Source organism: Triturus cristatus, chromosome 3_2 (assembly GCF_964204655.1).
Source record: "Triturus cristatus chromosome 3_2, aTriCri1.1, whole genome shotgun sequence".
NCBI lineage: Eukaryota > Metazoa > Chordata > Amphibia > Caudata > Salamandridae > Triturus > Triturus cristatus.
In genome coordinates, this window is record NC_140584.1 from 661,328,408 (window position 1) to 661,347,918 (window position 19,511).

General features: G+C 44.9%; 1 protein-coding gene across 1 annotated transcript in view; it reads left to right on the top strand.

Annotated features, from left to right (window-relative positions):
- The window catches only part of ITGB2 (integrin subunit beta 2), a 332,357-nt gene that overhangs the window by 217,490 nt on the left and 95,356 nt on the right, over positions 1-19,511 (top strand). The window contains exons 10-12 of the mRNA XM_085648635.1: positions 2,260-2,400; positions 8,075-8,259; positions 15,217-15,461. Of these exons, the coding sequence (XP_085504761.1) occupies positions 2,260-2,400; positions 8,075-8,259; positions 15,217-15,461 (571 nt within the window). The remainder of the gene's footprint in view (positions 1-2,259; positions 2,401-8,074; positions 8,260-15,216; positions 15,462-19,511) is intronic.

The window sequence follows — 19,511 nt, forward strand, 5'->3', positions numbered from 1 at the left end:
CCTGGGTTTGAGTGGAATTGTTTTTTCAAGTGCCACTCTGACTTTTGCATTGTCAATAACATTCAATATGAGCGAAGTACATTTGTTCGTATGTTTTGAAACCAAGTGAAAAGACATAAGGACAGATTTACAAGAAAGTGACGCATCTGTAGAGATGCGTCACTTTCCCTGCGCCACCATGCAAAACCCTTGCGTCACCATGGATGCGCCGTATTTACAATACAAAAACAAATGCGCACCATGGCGCAAGGTTTGACAGATGCATCAGAAATTCTGACGCATCTGTTGACCGAAAAGTCACGCATTGCTGGAGTCGTGTCGCAAGCACGACGCAACTCCAGTGATGCGTGTTGCGGCCTATTCCCAATACACTGCGTCACTCCTTACACCTGCTTGAAGCAGGCGTAAGGTTTGACGCAGTGGCGTCCTAAATGTCACGCAGTGAAATCTTGTATATTTCACTGCGTCACTTTTACGAGGCTTTCCTGCGTGGGAACGCCTACTCTGCATACATTATACCTGACGCAGGTATAATGTCACGCAGGGCTTTACAACGTGGCGCATCTCCCAAGATGCGTCACGTTGTAAATGGGCCGCAACTTTTACTCCACTGCTGCGCCACAAAAGTGACGGTACGACGACGCAAAAGTGATGCAAGGGGCTTGTAAATCTGCCCCCATGGTTGTTAAAAAGAGCCATTCCATAAGAACAGGCACTCAGCGCATAGAGACCCCGGAAAAGGATAGACAGAATGTGCTGTTTTCTACACCATTCAGCCAATATCATCAAAGTCCAGCATGAACAACATGAACATCGTCAGAATAAGACCAACTTGTCATGCAAGCAAAACAATATTGTGTGCCGGGATAATTCGAAAGAACAAACAGCAGTGAGTATGAAAATTATGCATACCAGAGAGGCAGTTGTATCAAGGTGTAAAATCAGTTATGATAATCATGTTGTCGCTCTACGATGATAATTTAAATAAAAACAGTAATGCAAGCAGCACGAATGCTCACATATGCAGTTCTACTGAAAAGCTGTACATTAAAGCAACAAAAATAACATGAAAAATCGATTAGTTAAATGCTACTCACTTCCGGTAGTTAAACGGAAATTCTTAATATCATCGATATTATTTTCTAGACATTTGCTTAACTGACACATATCTATGTGCTCTAAAACATGAAAATACTAAGCTATTATTACACACATACAGAACGGGAAAACTTTTAAAGCATAGTTTGTGTATTGGAAGGGACCTCTTCCAGTACCAAACCTAGACTTCAGAGAACGCACACACTCTTGTACTGTGGCCCAAGGGTGCGTGCAATGGCACATGGCTGCCAAAAGTTCCCCAGCACAAGGGTAGAGTAAAAATGCATCATGTCTTGATACATATGGCTAATTTTTCTCTTTTCTTGGATGCAAGGCAGCGCAGCATCCTTGGTGCAGCATTGCTTTGCATCAGAGAATGGAAAATCTGGGCCACAATGTCACACAATTTCACTCACTACATCTCACTCACTTTCTCTCATACACATGCTTACACAAACCCAGACAAGAGATTTAACCCAGATCTCTTGACTGGGGGTGAATGTTTGATTTATTCCACCTTGCTTCCATCATTTATTGCCACATCACTTTTCACCCTAAGTGGGATGGCTATGCCCAGAAATAGGTCCCTTGCTCACTGTGCCACTGGATTCAAGCTAGCCTGGCTGATGATGGGGTGATGCCCCGAAACCAGTCCCAGGATGCTTGTTTCCGGTCCAGGAAGGACCTGACTTGGCACTTTCGGTTGGACTGTTCCTATGAGGAGCAGGGTCAAGAATGATTTGCATATGGTTGGGTCCAAACTGGGGTGGGGTAGTGAGCAAATGAATGATGGAATTAAACCAGATCTCGTTACTAGGGGTGAATGTTTCATTTATTCAGCATTCCGTCTATCATTTATTGGTGCTGCATCCTAAGCAGAGCAACGAATGCAAAACAAAAAGCAAAACACAAATTTAAAAAAAGTAAAGTTTATGGTCTAGCATGGTGCATGCATCTAGTAAAACAGACAGAAATGGCCTCTGGTAGACAGGTCAGCTGTTTTTACTGTCAGGGCAAAAGAAAGGGCTAGCTTGTAAAGGCCTAGCATGGTAGCGTGTTTCTTCCACATGGCTCACACTCCAACTGTTAGGACTGCGGTTCAGAGAGTTGAAGTGGCATTGTTTGTTTGTCAGTAACTTGCTTCTCCTTGTGTGCCTGCAGAACTTGTCCTCCAACATCATCCTTGATCATGGGACCATTTCGGATTCTCTGACGGTGACATATGACTCCTTGTGTCCCAGGTCCACTCAAACTAAAGATGGAAAGAGAGGAGAGTGCAGCAACGTGAGGATCAATGAAGAGGTACATATATTGTCTTCTAAAAGTCTCTTACTGGCTTGGCTGTCTATATTATGTTCTTAATTCCCCAAACCATTTCAGGCTGCCCCCTTGGAGGCCGGGGGCCCAATTCACAAAACAAAAGTTGTACATCTGCACCTGTAGGTTTACAAACTTGCATGGCTACATATTTGCGATTTCCAGGAATTCACAGAGCTTTCTAGACCTACATCTGGAAAGCTGTGACACTCACAACTTCCCAAGTGTAGTTCTGGAATTAATGCGTTACTGTTCGTGACAATGTTAAGACATTTCATTATGCGGAATTATCCATGTTGCACATTTAATGAACTATTGAAATGCAAGCACCATTGTGCAGTGGCCCACCTTTGCAGTGACCCTCAACAGTGGAGGGTTGTCGAGCCGAGTGCCAAACCCAGTGGCAGATACTGTAATAAATCAAGAATGCCTTAATGCTCAAATTCCAAAGCTTTCAATCATGGCTCATTAAGAGATTTTATAAGGGTCCGTGGCTGAGAGCTCTGGAATTAAGGCTGAAGGCAGTGAGAGCTTCTCACAGTGCCTGTCAGTGGGCTAGAAAGATAAAAATAAAATGAAAAACGAACTTACCTTTTTCGTCTTGATTGAAGTCAGGGTGAATCATCCTGGAGCCTCAGCCAGCTCCCCTCTGCAAATACCGGTGCTGCTTTCATGCGGCAGATGAGCAGCAAGAGAGCAGCGCCAGGATTGGCTAGAGTGGGCTGCCTCGATGCTCCAGCAGGCACTGGGGCCCTGTGTCTACACTCCAAACAGCTGGAGAGGTTTACACTGTGCATGTCAGGCTGGCCGTCGCAAGACAGCCGGCTAAAGTGACATGCACACAGGGGCGGCTGGTGGATTTTGAAAGTGGTGGGGTAAAAAATGTTGTACCCTAATGCAATAAGCGAGCGAGCAAAGCAAGCAAGCCCGAACTGCAAAAGGAGGGTGCTGGGGGTTCTCCCCCGCAAGAAAATGTTGAAAAAAATGGATTAAAATGGTGGAGTTTACACCACATATTTAGTGCAAATTGTTGAAAAAAGGGGGATCCAAATATAGCATTTTGAGACACAAGTGTGAAGAAAACATTAGAATCAAATCAAAAATGTGTCCATGCCTCAAACTGGTCTGCTTGCAAAATGACCCCCAAGCCAAGCACATACAACCAACGGAAACAGGCCCTCTAAGTGTTCCCCACCAGTAACACATCTCTGAACCACCTATGTTTTCATTGTACATAATAATGAAAATGCTGCAGTTTGTTCTTATTTATCTTATGCAACTTACAACCATTGACAATGGAAACCATTGACATCCCATAACGTTGCCAATCACAGAGTACAAACTACTCTGAGCACCCTAACAACAAACTGCACTGTGTATCACACTCATTACTAATGTTGTGTATCAAAGAGTACACACACAACACTGTCCATCACACATCACTCACAGCACTATTCAGCAGATACCACAGCTACCAATGCACGTCACAACACAAACAGTAGAGAGCTTGCCGTGCAGAGCATTGGTGCACTTACTGGGATGAATCGCTATAATACGGACAGCCTAACAGCAGTGCAGATGTAAATGTTCCCCCTGACCCCTAAGCCAAGAGTTTGAAAAATAATGGAGCAGCAGGCACATAGGCAGAAGAGAAAACACTCATCAGCAGCGCATGACTGTGTCATCCTGTCCAGTGATTAAAGTATACCAGCACCTCGTGGTGTTCACGTAGAAGTGCATTTTCAGTCACTGACTTACATGAAATTGTCATCAAAGGTACCAAGAAGTCAGATGAACGACACTCAAAATGGGAAGAAATGTTCAGGGCCCTGAACAGAGATATCTGTGTTCTCTCCCTGTCGGATATTTCTATAGAGTGGCTCACGGTTTAGATATGGTACGGCGAGTGGCGTAATATTGTCTCCTGTTTAGTGCGGAGGCCGATTTTCAGCCGTGTGAGAAAGCACGCTGCATTCCTATCTAAATACTCCCCACATTTTATTTTGAACGCTAGGTACAGCCCTCGGGTCAGAAGGGAAACTACAGACTGTCACACAGGCTGGAGACAAAACATTTCTTCTAATCGCGAGCAGAAACAACGCAGCACATGTGCGCAGCAGAAATGTAAAACGTCCTGAGCAGCAGTGAATCCTCCCGAGCCCCTCGCAATACCAATGAACATCTACATTCAGCCTACGAATGTCACCCCTCTCATTTTAAATGTTTATGCATTCCATTTAAACTAATACAGCCCGCCAGCCCAGTCGCGACTCGTGCTCCAATACTCGTGGGGAGGGGTGTTGGGGGTCGAGCGTGGCGCAGGGGAGATTAAAATAAAGCCGCATTATTTATTAAGCAAACTAAACTTACCGGGTCCGCGGCACCTCTGCGAGTCCTCTGAGTCCTGGGCCGGGGTCCGACTACCACGTTGGCGCCTTGGCAAGTACCGCCTGCGTCGGTCTAAGCCAATCCAGACGCTGCTCCAGCAGCAGCGCCAGGATTGGCTTGAGCAGTAGTGCGCATGTTCTGTTTAGGGCTTAACATTTTTTGCGACCAGCCCGGACATGCGCACTAGACTGCTCATTAGAAGAGCGGCATGGAACAACCCTCGCTCTTCTAATGAGCACCGCCTAGTGCGCATGTTCTGGCTGGCCGCAAATGATTTAAGCCCTAAACAGACCATGCACACTCTTGGTGTTGTGCGCTCCGCCGAACACCTGTGATACATGTGGATGTCAATCATTCAGACACTTGCAGCAGCTGAACTCCTGTAATACTGCCCCACCCCCTTCTGAGCCGATTGCCTCCGGCTGCCTGAGATGGAATGATTGCATTGTGTGAGTGAGACGAGAGTCAGAGAGAGTGACTGACGGCAACGCTCAGTGGGGAGGCAACGCTCAAGCGCCCTAATGGACGCACCGCCCCTGCATGCACAGTGTAAACTGGTGTAGTGAGCACCACTCCTCTGCTGCCAGTCAGCAGCAATGGCCGTCCCCAAACACTGCTGGGGCTGGGAGCAGTGAAAAATAAAATGGTAATTCATTTTATTACCATTTTATTTTTCACTTTTGCTGCACTGGCAGCGGGGGGTGGCTCCTTCATTCTAATTAGGGGGGAGCTGCTGGTGTGAAAAGGAACTTTATGAAGCCCTACTGAGAGAGGAGCTTTGATACTCCTACAAGTGGATCCAAAATCAAGATATGATGGAGCCAAAAAGTTGCATGCCTCTGCCGAAAAAGAGTGCTTATTGTACTGTTACTGGCTTATAATGCAGCAAAGAAGCTAGAGCAATCCATGCTACGGTAGGAATCCCACTGATTTAAAATGGGTTTCTCCACAACTAAGGTAGACACTGCATTGAAATGTAAGGACGCTGCGAGGGCATGTCAAGGGATACATTCACTGACCAGTACTGGGCCTCCTTGGCACCGGGGTTCTTGCTGTCCTGGTGTGGATGCCAGCCCTGAAGACTCGGCCCGTTGGACCTGACTCAAGCATGATTTTCCTCTTGCCTGGCAATCTTTCCAAGTCCAGGCATGCATGTGGCGACGCTGCAACATGCAGTCAATATATCATATACATTTTGTCCAAAATATCCCATTCGTTCACAATAATAATAGTACAGGCAGAGCCCAAGCACAGTGACGGGACAAATATATATGTCTCGTGACAAGCACGTCCTTCTCTTGACGTTCACTGAACTCGGCCCTGTGACAGTTTCTCATTGTTCCCAGATACTCTTTGGGATGAGTAGGGGTGGGCCGCGGCCAGTAGACCAGTAGTCCATACATGCCCTGGTGCCTGTGCCCTGGGCAAGACTGCATCCACTGTGCCTGGCTTCTGCCTATAAGTCACGGACATGCACTTCTCTGCCTCGTCCCACACCAGCGCCCAGTCCAGTGGAGGCTTGCCCATGCCTAATCAACCAGTGCTGCACCAGCTGACCGGTGTGACCCTGGTTCGGCACTGAACACCGGCTGCCACACTGGATGGGACCCAGGGGTGCTAACAACACCAGCACCCACAGGAGTGTCAGCCCGTCTACTCCGAGCAGGCCCTCGCCTGACTAACTCACCTTGGGACTGACTCGGAGTCAGACTGATAGGCTGTTGAAGTGTCCAGCTGGTGGTAGTTGCTGCCAAGTGTGCATAGCCCAGGCAGCAGCGGATGGAGCCCCTCTCTGCCACAGCATGGGACTTAGGCTACAATACGTGCTCAGCACTGTCAATGATGGTACCTGTGGACTGGAAGCAGAAACCACTTCTTATTCCCAGGCCTCAGTTTTCAGTGGTACTACTGGGCGTACGCCAGTGACCCTGTACCGCGGCAGTGGCTGGGATTTGGGTAAGGAAGCCCCTGAGCGCAAGGTCCTCTTAGTTATAGCTAGGCCAGCCACACCTGTGAGCTGACCTTGGTGGTCAGACTCTGGTGCTGTTTGGACTCAACCTCACCCCTCTCATCGTCTAACTGTGTGAATGCAGCAGCGAGGCACCCATCCCAAAAGACTGAGATTGCAGCAGCTCAGTTAGGAGAAGCAGTTTTAGGTTTTATTTTTATATGCAGATTGATGGTACAGCTGCTGCTTGTGGCGACAGAGTCAAAGTGTGTGAGCGTAGCTTGGATACCTGAAGAGTGAGATAGCGGCTAGATGGTCAGTGCCTGGCCTGTAAATTAGCTAATCTGTCTGAGACGTGAAATTAAATAAAATGAATCAAGTGAGGACATATTTGGCATCTGGGGTCTGAACCTTTACATTATTCGCAGCCTAATTCTGCTTTTAGGTTTTGTGTTCCCGTAAGGGTAGCTCTTATGGCTAAAACAAACCACTGTATAGTCTCTGTAATGTGAGTGATATAGCTCGACTATCTGAAACCGAATATTTTTCATGTGACACTTAAATGATCAATGGACTGTGTGAATCCAGAGTATGTAAGTTTTGTGAAAATGAAGATATATTTATGCTATCTGAAAGTTCTAAACCTGTCCATTCTGTGCAGCCCGAGAAAGTAGCTCTACTTTCAGGTGAGTCCTGATCCTGCAAATTCTTTGTCATATGAAAGATAGCTCTGGAGTGTGAGGTGTAAGATATGAGCCTATGGCCTTTACGTTTATTCTCACTATATTCCAGCAATCATTTGCTTTTCAATAGGGGAATGTAGGTAATGGAGGTTGCCAGTACCCCGCCCCAGTTCATCCTCGCTTCTACCACCGCTAACATCTGGATTTGCTCATAGAAATATTTCTGTATATTCTCTGAGCAGAAAACAAATATGGCTCATTGTGCAACATTAAGTGTAGCCTTCTAACAGATGTTGAGTAATTATCACCCCTATGTGCCTTAGTTTGCTGACAATAGAGTTATAAGATATGTGAATGTAACATAATATGCATATTTATTGCGCCACAGTCAACACTTATAGAAGACTCTGGTGTGTTGGTAAATAATTTTTCTTTCCAATTCTGTGCTAAAACAAATACACCACAAAACATCACAGTGATTCAAACAGTTAAACCTTGTTATTCCTAATACATTTATTTTCTTACAGATGACAACAGAATGCATATTTGATGGGGTATTATTTGTGCCCTTTCATTTTGTATTTCCATTTGCACACAATAGCCATAGCTATAACACACTTTCATGTACTATTCCTTTTAGATCATCTTTGTGGTGAAAGTAACAGCAAACAAGTGCCTCCCTGATCATTCCTTTGTTATTCGGCCTCTCAGCTTCACAGACACACTCACCGTTAATGTCAAAACCCTGTGCGACTGTGAGTGCGACGACACACCGCAACCTACAGACTGCAACTCGCATGGCAAAACAATCTGTGGCATCTGCAGGTAACAACTCTTGACACAATTATGTTGTGAAGTGAACTCTATTGCGAGGCTCACTAGGACCCTGAAGCATGAGATCCTGCAGCCCTGCATGGCATAGTGGACGCCATTTCTTGTGTTGACGGATGGACAGGTAGGACAAAAGGGCTCTGAAGCAGCAGCATGGAGGGAGGCACACTCCTCCAGCAGGAAAACTCAAATCAGAGCATGGGTGCCTATAAAAATGAATAATATTGGGGTGTGGTCATAGAACGTGCCTAACAGCACACGTCTCTAGCTGCTCTTCCAAAACCTGTGTATCATCACTATTTTCCATAGCTTACTCTAACTTGAAGTCGGGTTGGAGCAAATTAAGGAATCAATCTTTGGAATTTCATTTTTGCTGAGAACTCAGTGTGGCCTTTCTGGTGGATACAACCTAGAAGCTAAAGCTGTGGCCCTGAAGTTGTGGTGCTCTCGAAGATCAGGCTGTGAGGAGGCCCTCATTTTGGGGCGAGCATATATACTCATCACAGTAAACAAAAACTTCTTGAAGGGAATGTACCCATGTATTTGTTTTCCCTTTTCCTAATTGGGTTTTTATTCCAAATACCCCTCAGTTTGTGATGTTGAATGTTATATCATGTTTAGAATAGTTTTTAAAGATGCATCAAGGTAGGAAGTCAACATTCCATTCGCAATATTAAGTGCTAAGTCTAGAAATACAATTTTTGATTTGTCTCTCAATAACCTGATATAATAGGAATTCTGATTCAGCCTTATGCATATGTTTCCAAATTAGTTCTCAACCTTTCTAAATATACAGGATGATATGGACCTTAACCACAGAATGTCTTATTTTGTGTTCCATGGACATGTTTCCACCCATCATACCACCAGTGTTTTGCAAAGGATGGAGCAAATGTCCAGACCATCACTGTCTCTCATTTGTTATATCAAACACATCTTCAAAAAATAAATAATTATGATTCAACACAAATCCAATAAGGTCAAGAATTATCTCATTGTTGCATTATATTGGCAGATCTTTTTTTTCAAATAAAACCGTTTGATCTTCTTTTCTGGCCATCAGTATGATGGATTGAAGTATATACCAACAGCACATCTAGTTTGGTGACCCACAAGTTCTCCGCTGTATCATTCAATTTTAAAAGAAAATTGTGTGTTCCTTTAAAATAAGATGTAAGATCCCTAAAATGCGACTTAAGAAAGATAGCAATATATGAAGATAAATATCCCGATGCAAGTGCCAATGCCAGACAGAAAGGGAATCTCAGTTGGTGGATGAACATGTTTATGTAATTTTGGTAGTACATGAGGTAGATATTATAGGTTTCAAAACTAGAAGATATCTGAGTCGATATAAGTGATGTGAAAAGGGTAGGACAGAATTGCAGGTTAGAAAACCTCCCATCATTCAGAACTTTGGCACTAGGATTGGATTCGCTAGTATGCAGTTAGAAAATTATAACTATTTACTTTTTGTGTAAATCATGAACTTTATCTATGATGAACATGGGTGAATTTATCCCAATAGTTTTCCTGCCTAAAGGAAGCACAATAAGCTAATGTCAGATCCTTGTCTGGGACTGCTTGGATTTCTTATACCTGGTCAGTTGAAACACTACAAAGTTACCAAATGCATATGTGAGAGGGGGATACCAGCCCAAAATTCCAAAGTGTTATTTACATTATTGAATACCATACCCTACACTACGAGAAGACAAACAATAATTTGCTAAACATCCATGTCTAGTAATGAATTCTACATTCTCTGCTATGTCAATAAGTATGATAGTAGAGGGGCATGGTCGAGCAGCTGACATGGCGGATGTGCTTTAGAGGAGCTCCATCCATGGCCCATAAATCCTGCCGATCCTGTAGAGGCCGGAATCATTCTTGGTACCCTGGAGCCATCCGTTTTGGACTGGTTGCTCCCAATGCCCAGGGTGGGCGTATGAAGACATATGAGTCCGGGCAGGCCCATGATCAGCCTGCTTACTCAAGATGGCAGAACCGCTCTAACAGCCATGAGAGGAATAAGGTGCTGAATTGCTCGTAACATGTTCTCCCACCTGGCGAGGCACCCCTCTGGCGTCCGCAGCAGAAACAGATTCTGCAACTTCTGAGAGCCGAGACCACGTGTGCCTGGAGTTCTATCCTGGTTCCCTGGCTTCTCTTGCAACTGCTGCTCATATCCTTTATGCAGAACGTGGGCCGTGGACTGGTGGGATGCTACACAAGGGGACTACATGGTACTGGTGGCCCCTCCCTCCTGCGAGGTTGGTGATTGGGCCCTGTTCTCTTTGTTTAGTGTTGCAGGGAACTGCGGTGCCGGGGCTCCCAGCTACTTCATTGTGGCCTGTGAGCCCTCACTGGCTTGACCTTACCTCACTTTCGAGGACGCAGCGTCTCTGATCCCTGGTTGGAACGGGGCTACATTGTGGGCCAGCCTGATACTTGGAGTTCTACACTTGTAGTGTCGGACCACATCTGCCTTGCACCAGAGGCACTGGAACATCAAGGATAATGGCGGGGGATGGGGTCTCTCTTCCCCATCTCTCCCTTCCTATATTCTGAAAACTGAGCGGCTACCACAACACTGTCTGGAGACTGGCTCTTCCACTTCCCCCCCTGCGTACAAGAGCAGCTTCTCTCCTTCTGTGACCTCCGAGTGATGGTCGACATGCCAAGAGGCAGCGAGAAATCTGTGGTGTCCTCCACACATTGAAAAATGGATAAATATATAATGCTTCCACTGTTGTTATACTACAAGCTAAAAGTGGCTCAAGAGCCTCACTGAAGACCATGATAGGTAAGGTCTGATCGGACATGTCTCCGGCAAGACCACTGCAATGTTGTTGAAAGGGTCATTGAAATAGAGGGCAGGATATCTGAGCGAGCAAATGTGGTTGGAGACCTCAGACACACAGCGGCACATCTGTCTGCAAAATCCAGGGACCTAAATCTACGGACAGAGGATGCAGAGGGATGTTCTCACTGGAACAACTTGGGATTCTTGGGATCAGGCAGTGACTCCTCCACAGCAACCCATGGGCATGACATTCGCTGGTGTAACCAATCTCGCCACTGCGGAAAACTTACTTGAAAGCATCCTTGTCCTCAGGCAAATGCAGTACAGCTGACCGCAACAAATAAAAATCAGGTACCAGTGATGAACTCTCCTGAAGACTGAGCAAAAGAAAGGGGTCCCCCTCTAGGAAGAACACTTTTGAGGTCAGGGAGAAGAGGGAAAACCAGCAAGAAATACTCTAAGAATGCTCCCTCATGACCTATATTTCTTTTCAATATTGCAAATGTACATTCAACATGGGCCATGAATAGAATATAACCATGACAAAATCCCAAAACATAAGAATCTTAACTCTTATTTAATTAATTTATTTTATTTTATCAAAATTATTTTTTATTCATTGATTTTCTTTCTTTTATCAAAATCATTTTTATATTATCTTTATCATTTGTGTATATACAATAACTAGAATCAATAAGTACATGCAACTTCATGATACAATGGCAATTTTATACAACATCATATACCCCCGGTAGAGAGACAAACCAAAAAAGCATTCCCACCAACTCTCATACATTCATATCTCTCAGTTCACATTCATACCCCATTCACAACTTCATGTATCTGGGAAGTGATGGACAACGTTTTTTTCAATCTCCACAACCATTTAGGACAACTGCATAGAGCAGGATCTGAGTAGCTATGGTCAACGCGTTTTGGTGGTTTAAGAATAGAATAGGCACCACCTTCATCAGGACCCGCCAGATAACAGACAAAAATCTCTACAGCCAGGGGACACTACTGTTATCTTTCCAACAGTAGAAATATTCTTTATAGTCGCGAACCTCTTGTACCCAATATGTCTACCGCTCTCCTAAATTTCCAATTGTGGTATGCTTCGATATTGGGGTAGGAGCCAGCTAGTCAATAACGGATTCGTCCTTGTACATTGGCTTCAACGCAACCTCAAAATACTATGTTTTCATATTTACAGTCCATTAGGGTGACAGCGTGTAGAAACGTCTTAAAATTGTGTCCAGCAAAGCTACTATCAACAAAAACGGCTCCCAAGAAACATCACGACAGAGGAACGGTCACGCGAAATGCCAGATAGAACTCCTGAAAGACTGTGCACCCACAAAGACAAGAGTGTTCAGCCCTCACCTCACCCGATACCTAAACTGGATACCGCCCCGGCTTCATCCTGGTGGGTTTTCTGTGACCATTATTGCTGGGTACTCCGTGTCTCTGTGGTGCAGTTCTCTCTGCTGCACTATTATGTGCTTGCTTGATGAGGCGGGGGACTGCCCGGGGCCCCTAGAGGGGAGGACCAGCAATGTACATCGCTCTGCGTCACAGCCAACAAAGGGACCAAGTAATCGGCCCTAGTCTGCTGTAGTCCAGATGTTGCCTCTTAAGTAGCGGTATCATTTTTCTGCCACTGTCATGCCTGTCTGGCGTGCCCACTCCACTGTGTGACCCGGTAGATCCACAGGGAGTAATCATGTCTTTGACCAATTAACCCAGAGCCTGTGTGTGTTGGGTATCTCCATGAAGAACTGCCCAGAGATGTAGTGATTATTGATGTATATTAGAAATCATCAGTGTAGAGGGATACAAGATCCTTGTACTTCTCAGACTACCAGAGGCCCCGGATGCAGGAGTCAGCTCGGAGGATCTATCGCAAAGACGAACAACAGGGGTGACAAAGGGCATCACTCTTGCATCTCTCTTTCAAGCAGAAATAAAACCAATAGGGTTCCCCCGATTCGCACTAAAGCTCGCCACCGGCCATGGAGCAGTTTTACGTTTCCCAAGTACTGCAGATCAAAGCCCATACACCCCAGCAGGTGAAACACATAAGGCCACACTACACAATCAAAAGCCTTTTCAAAGTCTATAAGCAGAACAGCTAAGGGGTCTCCGAAGCGAGGCAGTTGCTGCAAGAGCATTATGCAATCAACAGATGTTGTGTCACATTGATCTACAGGACATAAAGCCACTTTGATCACCAAATCTGTAATGACCATAACACATCGCAGCGCAATGATTTTCTCTAGAATTTTGGCTTTGCACTTGATCAGTGTGATAGGTCTGCAAGAAGAGCAAAGGTGGGCAGGACAGTCTCCTTTAGGGATAGTAACTATGTGTGACTCCTCCAGAAACTCTGAAGATAGCCAGTGCCCCAAGTCTTAAGTCCAATAGTGTTTGTCTTAGTATATCAGATTGGCAACAGAAGTACTCTGCAAGGAGTCCATTAGGACTGGGGCTCTTTCCTGTGAAACCATATCTCAGCTTCCCTGTGGAGCTGAGATATGGCTTCAGCAATCTCCTCTCAACAAGAGTATGTAATTGAGCAGTGGTTAGTTGCGGTAGCAGAATCGAAAGGAGGGACATAAGTATAAAGTATCTCGGCCTAATAGGTCCGAGCAGATGCATAGAGTGAGGTGTAGTGGGCTGTGACCACCTATGCCATCCTCTCGGAGGTCGTATGTACGACACCTAATTCGTCTTCAATACTTGTCATGTGGCTAAGTTTGGCTGTGCGTTGGATAAGCACATGAAACACTTTACTCATTTTGTGGCCGTGTTCATAGAATTGACTTTGAGATGTTTGCCAGCGTGCCCAAGCCTCATCGATTCTTGCTTAAGAGCTGAGGGTGCTAGTGTGAGCACATGATGTGCCTCCACAGAGGCCTCTCTCAGGTCTTTACGTTCCACAGCCATACCACCTGTTAAGAATACCGATCACTCCAAGCATTCTTGTTTTTTGTGAACTAATTTCGAGATCACAGTGCCCAGAGCCACCGCTCCAAATGCGCCCCACAGTGTTGCCATGCATTTTGTTCAAAGAATTGTGTTGATCCCTATCGAATAGCCTTTGGAATGTACCACTGGGTCAACCACGAGGTACTAAGACACCAAGGAGTCAGTGTGCACTGACGGCCACAACAAACGTGCTGTTCTAACGCCGCAGGTTGGAATTTTCTTTCCTTGCATCTTTGTGCTACCAAGGATGCGTGCTCTTTTAAGCGTAGCTCTAAGATCTGGGTATTTTTTTTTTTTTAAACCTTTATTGCACATAAAAACTCAATACAAACATGGGCCTACAACCACCAGGGCCGGCCGCTAATATATACATGTTCAACAACATCAAGGAAGCAATGGGCCCCCTGGGGCTCAGCCGAATTGACAAAGTACTGAGTGCACCTCAGAAGTTATCCGGATACATAAATTTTAGAAATACAAACAAAAAATGAAAAATAAAATAACACCAAAAGACAAGGCGGAAACCATCGAAAAAGAGGCGTCTAACCACGGCTGGGGGACCACACAGTACCAATTCCACCCTCGGGTGGTCAATAAGGATGATCAAGGGGGAGGTGGGGGCGATGGGAGAGCCACAACCATCTACAGGTGAAATGCAATAGTCCGGGAAAAGATCTGGGTATTTAATGGTGTCTTCTAACTCTCCACTTATGCGGTGTTGAGGGGTAACGAACCAACAGCGCCGGGGCACTCTCTGAGTATCTGTGCGCTTTATATGTGCTATTTGATTTGATTTTATTCAAATGGTAATGATCCCACAGATTCTGGCATGAAGAGAAATGTCTTGAAGGATGAAACAAGAAAGATAACTGTGCAAAGTGTGAGACTAATCCACCCTGCATATCAAATATATACGACTGAACAAATCTGAAATATTTACACCATAGAACATATCCAGAATGTACGTTCACTGTCTTTGGGAATGCACAGATAGAAAATGTGGTGTTTTTAAAGTTTTGTTTTTTTGTATAGCCACAAGGAGAAAGCCATTCATAATGTTTACAGGCCGAATCACTTGTAGAGTTTGTTTTCTTAACTTACTGTTCTCTTAATTTTCACTGACTTTTGAAAACTGTCTTTTCTCCCTTCTTGGCCAGGTGTGACGAAGGCTATGTGGGCAAGAACTGTGAGTGCAATACAACTGGAAAATCCACCACAGATCTGGAAGTCAGCTGCAGGAAGGATAATGGTTCGGCGACTTGCTCTGGTTTAGGAGAGTGTGTTTGTGGCCAGTGCATCTGCCATGCCAGTGATGATCCCAAGAAGCAGATCTATGGTGCCTTCTGTGAATGCAACAACTGGAACTGTGAGGTCTACAATGGCATGCTGTGCGGTGGAGAAGGTAGGCAACATTGTCCAGCCTACATCTAGAAACAGTTAAGCCATCCCTCTGAATCCTCAGACATACTGAAATGAGAAAGTCAGACTTTCTTTCTGTGACCTGTAGTTTTCCATCAAAAAAAGCTTTCTAAGGAGACAATGGGGTAACATTGTCAGTTTGCAGAAACAAAGTATATAATTCGGCCTGGGTAAAAGTTTAATTTTGCTGGTGATATTGGTGGGATTCCCACATTTATTGTAACATGATATTCATGAACTTTCTCCCCCAAAATTTTTTATTACACATTGCACAATTTGGTATAATTTTTGCACATGGGAGAATCGTTCACCTTCTGTCAAATCCAGCTGTTCATAGTACATAGGGCCTACCTCACACCGAGTTGATTAACAGGTACTTTCACCGCAACGACGCACTCTGCCCTAGGTGCAGTGAACTAGGGGCGGGGTTCTTATTGGAGAGCGGTCAGTGGGTTGTTGCAGGGGAGTGTGGGTCGTAACATCTCATTAGACTGGCCCAAACATATTCTACACCAATTTAAAAGGTCACCCAAAGACAAGGTAACGTCCCGATTTCTGGACCTGGGGCTTGTAGTAGCGAAACGCCTCATTACGAGGAGATGGAAGGCGCATGACCCGCCACACGCACGAGCATGGAGCTCCTCATTTCAGGCATGGGCTAGGGCAGAGGGGACCGCCATCCGAAGGGAGGAAACTCTGGGGCTGCGGAGGAAACCTATGGCGGACCGCTGGGAGCAGTTGCTTGCTGCGCTCCAGCGCCTGGACTGGGAGGGTCACACAGGCCACACGGGGGTGGTTGGAAATGCCTGCGCGAGTGACGGTGTAATACAGGCTGCCTTGCTGACGGGATAGTATAGCCCCTACCACCTCTGGCCTAAATACGGGGTGTCTGCGAATGCATGGGGGTGGTTGCAATCGAGGGGCTCCGAGGGTGATCCCGGAGGTGAAGGGGGGGGGGAGCCAGGGGTAGAAAGGAGGGGGTGCAATATATGTGTACAATGTTCACGCTGCCACTGTTATGAGTTCTTCGTTTGAATTGTAGGTAACTCCTCTGTTTCTAAAGCCTAAGTGTAGTGGGCGACATAAGCTTGCATGTACAGCTAAGTGGCTGATACACGGTGGCTACTGTTCATCCTTAAGAGCCTGCACGTGAACCGATAAGGGAAAAGGCAGCCGGCTCCTGAGCGGGTGGTGGTTGGCACGTAATTCGAATGCATGTTGTATTACATTGACTACAGGCCAAGTACGGATTAACAATTCGTATATACCCATGTACTCCAGTATGTAATGTATGCTGCCACAATGTGTACTCTTTAAAAATAATAAAAACAGATTTATAAAAAAAAAAATGGGAGAATCGTTCACCTAGAAAATGTCTCACCAAGAGATGTTTTCTGTGTGAACCAGACTTTTGCTGGTAACTTGTGTGACCTTTTTCGGTAAAGTGCATGCTCGTATCAAAAATGTCACACAAGAAACTGGCAAACCACACTTTGCTTTAAAAGTGTAATTATCCTCTTTTTCTGTGGGAAAAATGACGCGATTATGTACACTCCAACAAATTAAAATTTTGTTATTCTTTGCAAGGCGTTACATTTTCAACGTGGTATTGTGTGTTTTCACAGTATGAACTACACCTACTCCTCATATTTTTGGTGGTGTTTTCGTCTAAAGTAGGTGTCAAAAGTGGAATATTGTATGTTTTTGAGTATTGTTAACTGCATGTGGGCAAATTGAGGCTTTGCAGTGTTGTATTGTATCACAGATAGCCTAACTATTGTCAGAGAGCTGTTTTAAAAAATGTAATGCCATCAACTAAATAACTGCCTCATTTTAAGGTTGAGATATTGGTATGCCAAAATCTGTTGGCCCACTGGCATCATATGATGCCGTCATGTGGCCATATCCTCACCAAAAAAATAGGCCAACATTATTTTTGAGGCCAAAAGAGTTTGAGTGTTTGAGCAGATCCTGGCCATCCCACTGCCAAGAAGTTTATTTTCAAGGTGATCTGCAACTATTTTCAACATCTTGGTCATACTTATGAACGCAAATGGCTGGATTCACAACAGCAAGGAATTCACAAAACGTGAACCCCTCTCACACCCTGCAAATTTGAAACAAAATTTCATTAAAATCAATAAAACTTAAGCCATGTTCTTAATACACCCAGGAACTCTGTGCCAGCAAAATGGAAATCTGACAGTAAGAGAATGCGTGGCACACATTTTGTTCCAAAACAGGGTTTTCCCAGACCCAGAAATCCCTGACACAAAGTGGAAAAAAGGCAACACTTTGTTGAAACCAAGCTCACTCCCAACACCTTCTGACTAAGCCAACAAACAAAGCTAACCTTATTCAATGCATTACAACAGCATCAAATCCATCCTGACTCCTCATTCCACATTCTTCTGAAAATTGGTAGCTATCAACAAATTCCTAATTGACAAAATCAAGAAAATCAAACAAAATATGTCTGACTGATTAACCTTCTAACTCGCCTTCTGTTGTCTCTCAGAACTACCTTAAATGGAAATCCATTCAAAGCCACTGACTGTAGCGTCCTCCCCAGACTGGGTACCCGCCAATGACTATGCCACACACAGAGCTTGCTATTACACGTCTTTATTCGTTTGCGTATGACCGCAAACTCAACATTCCAAACATGCATTCACTTGACTTTGCTCTGAAACATACGTCACAGTCCTTTTGTGTCCATCTGGAGCCAAAAGGATATCTTCATTGGTAACTCACACAACACTACATCTCCCCCTCTGTTATATAATGGGCAGTCACCATGTGTCCTGTGGTGGTCTCGACGTGAAATGGCTCAGCATCGAAAGGAGCATCAACTGATGATCAAATACTCAATATCCTCTTTTGAAGACAATGTCTTTTGCATGTCGTCGATTGTCTGCATAGGCCTTCATTTTTCTTATACGAACCAAGTCTTTGGTACGGGTTTCTTTCTCAGTACTTGATCGAAGGTTGGTCTATTGAGGTAACTTGGTCATCATTGCTCTCCCGAACATCAAGATTGCAGTGCTTTCACCTGCGGTCAAATGAGGGGTCTAACAGAAAGCTTGCAAGGTAGAATTCAGCACAGTTTTAAGGTTGAGCTTTTCCAACATAGAACGCTGATCAGCTTTCTTTAATGTACTCATGAAACGTTTGACAAGACCATTGCCGTAGAGGTGTGCTTTTCCGATGCTTAACATTAAAATGACCAAGAAAGTCTCTGAACTCTCGACTGCTGAAAAGTGGGCCATTGTCAAATTTAAAAATCGCAAGAACACCCCATGTCGCAAAAAGGCAATCTAATCTCTTGATGACTATTTAATGAGTAATAGATGAGAGTTCGTCCACCAGTGGAAAATGGGAGTATTCATCAACAATCAAGCTAATTTTGTGGCAAGTATTCCACAATGTCCTTTATGGCCCACTTCAATTATCTTTTGTCGTAAACTTTCCGGAATTACTATTCTCGAGCCTCTCAGGATAATGCCTTCTTGAGTAATGGACAGTTCATCTTTAACATTTTTGAACTTCTAGTATTCACTGTCAAGAGGTCGAGCATGCTGATTCCCAGAACTTATGTGTGATGATGTCCTTTAACCCAGTGGCGACTCCTCCGCAATGACTCAGAGCCAGCAAATAAAAAGTAAAACAATGGTCTAGCATTGTTTTTGTTTTTTATTTGCCGGTTCTGAGCCAGCTTGTGCAGGGCAGGGTGTGGCGGGGCACGGGAGGAGGAGTGCTATGTTTACTCCCTAAGTGCGCATATGTGTTTGGACGGCCGTCTCAGGCGAACCAAAACACACATGCGCACTTAGATTTCTCCAGCCCGGCTGCATTGTACATTTGGGCGGAGAATCCCCCACAGACTCTCTGTCGTCTTTTCAGCCCGCTCAGGCCAATCTCCATGCTGCTCTCCTAGCAGGAGCCTTCCCAGGGGCTGCCAGCACCTGGAAGAAAAGAGGAAGCTCAACACGGGATGCGGCCGGCTTCAGGTCAGTTCTTTAATTTTTCTATA